This window comes from Bactrocera tryoni, chromosome 5 (genome assembly GCF_016617805.1).
Source record: "Bactrocera tryoni isolate S06 chromosome 5, CSIRO_BtryS06_freeze2, whole genome shotgun sequence".
Classification (NCBI taxonomy): Eukaryota; Metazoa; Arthropoda; class Insecta; order Diptera; family Tephritidae; genus Bactrocera; species Bactrocera tryoni.
Window position 1 is genome coordinate 55,875,536 of NC_052503.1, and position 5,802 is coordinate 55,881,337.

General features: G+C 35.7%; 1 protein-coding gene across 1 annotated transcript in view; it reads left to right on the top strand.

The window, feature by feature from the left end:
* LOC120778369 (transcription factor SOX-21) overlaps positions 1 to 4,949 on the top strand; it is a 45,731-nt gene extending 40,782 nt beyond the window's left edge. The window contains exon 2 of the mRNA XM_040110156.1: positions 3,972 to 4,949. Within this exon, the coding sequence (XP_039966090.1) occupies positions 3,972 to 4,539 (568 nt within the window). The 3' untranslated portion in view covers positions 4,540 to 4,949. The remainder of the gene's footprint in view (positions 1 to 3,971) is intronic.
* The last annotated feature ends 853 nt before the right edge of the window (positions 4,950 to 5,802 follow it).

Genomic DNA, 5,802 nt, shown 5'->3' on the forward strand with positions numbered 1-5,802 from the left:
TGGTGTGAAAGATTCTAAACGCCTCTTCTATATTTGGAAAAAGCACTTTGCTTTATCTATAATAATCATTTCATATAGATCGGAATGGGTGACCTTTGTTTCTGAAAATTTATATTTTATTCGAACATATTTGTGAAAATGATTAAATTCGTTGCGGAAGTTTTCATTGAAGTCTTCTGGGTAAGATTCTAAGAGCAATTCGATATATTTTTCATATTCTGAACATGACTTATTTAGATTAGCAAGAAATGAAAACTTTTGTGAAACTTCGTGGTATACATCACCTATAATTTGCATTTGAGCATTAAGTGTGTCAATTATTACATTGAAAGTCTCAATGCGGAATTTCGCTCTAGGATTCAAATCAAGTTCCTCTGCATTTCCATCATTTGCTTGTTTCTTCCTAATTCGTCTTTGAGTTTCCTTATATTCCCCATTAGGAAAATTTTTTCTTGCCTCGCCTTCAAATTTTTCAAATTGATTCCTCATTTCAACGAGATGACCCGATAAAGAATGATACAAATTGGAACACGTTTTAAGATCTAATCATTCTTCTTGGAGTCCTTTACTGTACCATGAAAAACTTGTAGAATATCATTCCACAAAGTGAGCATAAATATAAACTCAAAATCTTGCATTTAGTTTGAAATATTTTGTGATTCTAACCAGGTCTCACCTTTTTGGTTTGTGTCCTCAGCGTGAGCTTCCCAACGAGTGTCCGACAGCGACTTCAGAACGCTATCGTTGACTATTAATTATTTTAAAACTGCCGAACGATGAATAGAAGCCGAACAAAATTTATAGTATAACAACTGTACAATTGTAAAAAATTCACTGTGATTGTAAAACAATCAACAGCACTACGACCAATTAAGTTTAGAGTATGTGCAGCGCATGGTATAAATACAGCATATTTATTATGCTCTAAAATTTTTTTGCTGCATCTCTTTGTATCGTCCTGACATTTTAGCAGCATTGTCATATGATTGTCCTCTGCACTTTGCAATAGCTATTTTGCAACCCTCTAGATAACTGAGTACTATATTTGCCATCTCTTCTCCGGTATCACTTTTTAAATTTAAAAACGTCAGAAATCGTTCCACGGGCATACCATCAGACGGCGATACGTATCTAAAAATATTATTTTAAATAATATTTCCTATGGATTGGCATAGGTTTCATACCTGTACATCAAGAAGTGACATTTCATGTATTTCCAAGTTTAGGTATGTTCCAGAAGTTCCACGCTTTTTAATGTTTTTTTTGGTGAATTACGGTGTTTTTGTGAATTTATTATTTTAGTGAAAATGAAAAAAAGCTGAGAAAAGTGTGGTAGCAGTTGTTCGTCAAAGTTGAGGGACTTTTCGAAGTTTAGTTATGAAACATAAAGTTAGAATATAGTGAAAGCATAAATATAGTACCCACTTACCTGAAAACTTTGTGTGGGGTAACGATAAGTGTAGTTTCAATCAAAGCCACTCCGTAAATAAAGTAGGTAAGTACGTGCGGTAATGTGTATGGGCGCTATCATTTGCAATGCAAAGACCACTCACTCACTCGGTCTCGCGGCGGCGCGACGCGACGTGCGGGCGTGGCGCGCAGGGGGTAGGGCCCTGCGGGGGTGTATGAAGCGTCGCTCCCGGACTGCTCGCGCCTTGTTTTTTCGGACATATTTATTTATTGTGGATGAATCTCGATAAAATGAGGGTATAAAATGAAACGCCAGCAGAGGATGGAGGCCCCTGAAGAACAGAGGCCCCAAGCACGTGCTTTTAGTGCTTATTCGTTAATCCGCCACTGATTCTACCATTTCCAATATCTAACATTTTCGTTAATCTTGTTGGATTTAGAAAAGTGAAGAAGCGAGTCGGAAATCACCAGATTAACCGAGAAAAGTATAATTCATATAGATACATAAACAAAATATTTGAATTATTCTTAAATGAATTTTGAACGCATACCTATGATTTGAAATAGAATATTTTTATTTAAGATTCCTTTTTTAAGCACAAATGTTTTCCTATTTAAACCACCAAGTTGTCAATATTCGAATACGAAGGATCAGAAAAAAGGAATCTTAAGATTTATTGTATGTTAATAATTCTGATTTACCTAAACAGCAGCAGCAAAGTAGTTGAAATTTTAAAACAGTAGTTTTTAATCTTCTTCTTAGTTCCATATACATATGAACCATTATGAATATTAAAACATAGAATGTCTTCTTTATGTATGCTTTCATAGTATTATACAATACTAACTTTAGATGATGATCGAATCGTGATATTGACACAGGAAGAGCCTTCCTTCAAAATTCGATTTCCTATATTTCTTATCTGTTGTGACATTTATTATTATATTTTTTATGTTGAGTGCAATTAATTAAAATAAAGCAGCAGTGTTAGCGACTCCAGTAAGCCACCAGGAAACATCTAAATGAATAAAAGTTGAATGTCTATTGATTAGAAGCCATAGGTGGAACAAAACTTAAGAATGGTAATTAAATTCAAAAATTCAAAATTGTGCACAATAATTAAAAAACGAAGGACTTTGGTTTTATATTGCACTCGCTTGTTTATTTCTCCACATGCCTGAGGCGACCAGATTCCACAGGAAAATATGACGACCGAATCAAAAATATATGTACGTATAATAAATAATAAATAAATTAATTAATGTACTTCAGTTCAAAGGCACAGTCGCTCGGCAATCAATATCCAAACTTAAAAGGTCGACCATTGCCGATCGGCCAACGTTGTTCCCTAAGACTCTTTCAGACGAGATTATATGCGTACCCGGCGGGACCGGTAAAGCCAATGTAAATATAATATAACATTTCATTCGCAAACAAGGAAACACATTGTTTGATTGCTGTTGCTGGCATTGTTGCCATTGTGAGACCGAAAGCTGTTGTGTGCTTAATGCGCCCGAGCACGATACCTGAAGTGTTATCGATGAACAGATAAGCAAATCAGTTTGAGAAAATAATAAAACGTCCAAGATTCCCTTGAGTACAATGATTTTGTATGTGTTGTGTTTTCAAATGTATAAAACTGAGTACAAAAGGTGATGGTGGAGTGCGTGTGTACTACTCGGTAACTCTGGTGTTCACTAGGATAAAAAAAATCAATAAACCATTAATGTAAAACTACTAATTCAAGACAGTTCATTAAATAATTAACACCAAAAATACTTCCTAAAATCAACCCTATGACCCGCCAATAGATAAATAAGCTCACACCGAGTCAAATTTAAGAACGAAGCTCGGCCCAAAATCTGCCAAGTTGTGCGCGCCAAGTGACCCGTCGCGAGCGTTGTTATTTTTATGTATCATCATATGAAAATACGACACTCTGTACATATTTTATTATGTTACCTAAGTAAATAGCCATATTGATTAAAGAAGAAGTGATATGAAATGAGTGGGTATTAAGGAATTATCGGGCAAGAATGGCAGTAATTGTTTGAATTGTAATTGCTGCTATTATCAATTGACAAATGAATGAAGGGAGAATAAAGCGCGCTCATAGCCGCACCAACAATGGTTGATTGTCGGTCATCACAACAATGAAATACTTTTGATTTTTATAAACAACCACACATACAAGTACAAGCACATTTACATACATATGTATATACTATGCATATAAATAGATATGAGTACTTAACTGTTTGGGACTTTGATAAAAAATATATTTAATAAGTAGAAATTATGACATAGTCAATGCATTTTCTTGATAAAAACTTTCAATTTCTTTGGTGTTTGCGTTGCAACCCTTTTATTACGCCTACAACTGCAACAAATTCCGGAAACTATATTCCCTTATTTATGTATGTATATGTTTGTATGTTTATTATTTCCATTCACATCAAAGTGCCGCCAATAACCGTTTTTTCCAACCACTTGGCCTCTAATCGCATATATGCCTCTAATCGCATAAAACGAATTTTAATACATATTTCCTCTCTTGCAGAGCGCTGCACATGAAGGAGCATCCCGACTATAAATATCGGCCGCGTCGCAAGCCGAAGACACTCAACAAATCGCCTGCGTCTAGCTCCGGCGTGAATGGCACACAAAAGGAGTCGCAACACACCCATCTGGGCACGTCAGCCGCGGCTGCAGCGGCAGTCGTTGTTGCCCACCATCAACAACATTCGCCCACAAGTCATCATCATATTGTCAATGCGGCCAAGTATGGTTTTGGCGCAACACCTCTAGAATTGACATTGAATATGCCGTCACGACATATACCGGGCGCTTTTCCGGCAGCGACAGCGCTAACCCACTACCCTCTGGATCCAACCATAGCACTCGATTTGCAGGCCCGTCTACAAGCCATGTACGCCGGTAGTCTATATCATCCATGGCGATACTTTGGTTGCGCACCGCTCATTAGCCCTGAGACACCGCCATCACCGCCCAGCAGCAACGGTACGGGCAGCATCGCTTCATCATACGGTTGTGGCATCAAGTCAGCCAAATCTTCACCCACGCTGGCCCTGTCCGCGGGCAGTCAAGCACCGCCCAATATTATTTGACCAACTCCTTTAAGGTTTGGTGGGAGCTCCATGGGTAATACCGCCATTGCGGTGGTTGCTGAACCGGCTATGTAGATTATTATTTAAAATGTAAATGCTAGCGTATGCGTAAGTAATCCTACTCGTATTTTTATTGAGTATATGTAAGTATAGTATGTTTTAGCTGCTAAGACTTATTACTCCAAAGTGCTTACAAGTTGCAATTTCAAATTAAATACTTCAAATGTTGTTCATATGTAAATTGTGAATGTAAATTTTATAAATTTGATTGCGAGAACCATAAAGTTCTTAACTGATGAGATGATTTATTGATATTTGGTCATATAACCTTATAGAAGTTATACATTTATTGCCAACTTTTTTATTTTCCTACATTCATCGCATTTATGTCAAAAATCATATTTTCTTTAGCCAAAAATTTAATTGTAACCATCAACATAAGAAGGCTTAGTTGTAATAATAAACTTTTAGAAAAAGTAAAGATTTAAATAAATAAAACGGCGCACATGTGTTTATGTCACTTTAAAGTCGAAAAGCTACTTGGTAGGAAAATTTTAGGACAGCTCAATTCGTAGAAGATTACTGAATGTACGATTTTCATGAACATTTTTACAGTTTACAAGATATGAAAAAATTTGCGAGACTTTATTTGAATTGTTTCTACATTTGATTTTTTCATCCATTTCTTCTTTTCGATAAGCACAAAATTTGATTTGAGTGTCTTTCTTGAAATTAGGTGGTTTATCAATTATATGTAAGGAAGTGCTAAGTTTGGGGTAACTGAATACATAGGTACTCTTCCAACTTGCCAGCTTCAAATTCGAGGAAATATCTTTGGGTGTTGGCAAAACTTTGTTTTAAAATATTAGTAAGTGGGTTAAAATAATACTTGTGTCTCATAAGCTTATATTATAGATCATAGACTAAATTAGTTTTATAACTGTAAAATATAGTTATATAAAGCCAACGAAGATTATATTCAAAACATCTTCAAATATGATATATCTGAGATAAATTCAATAGGAGAAGTATAATTTAATATGCACCTCAAAGTAACGGAATTCATCGCCCACTGTTACAAAATAGATGCTCTTACCTCATGTGATTCATTGTACTTAATAACTGCCTTGTATCTTATTGTGGAGATTAGTTATGGTACTTTTTTGGTTTATTGTTTTAGATTAATGGCGTTTTATGGGCGTGACAAAGGTTCCATTCCGCCCATGCAATACCATCCCTTCTTCGGTATTAAGGAACATATGT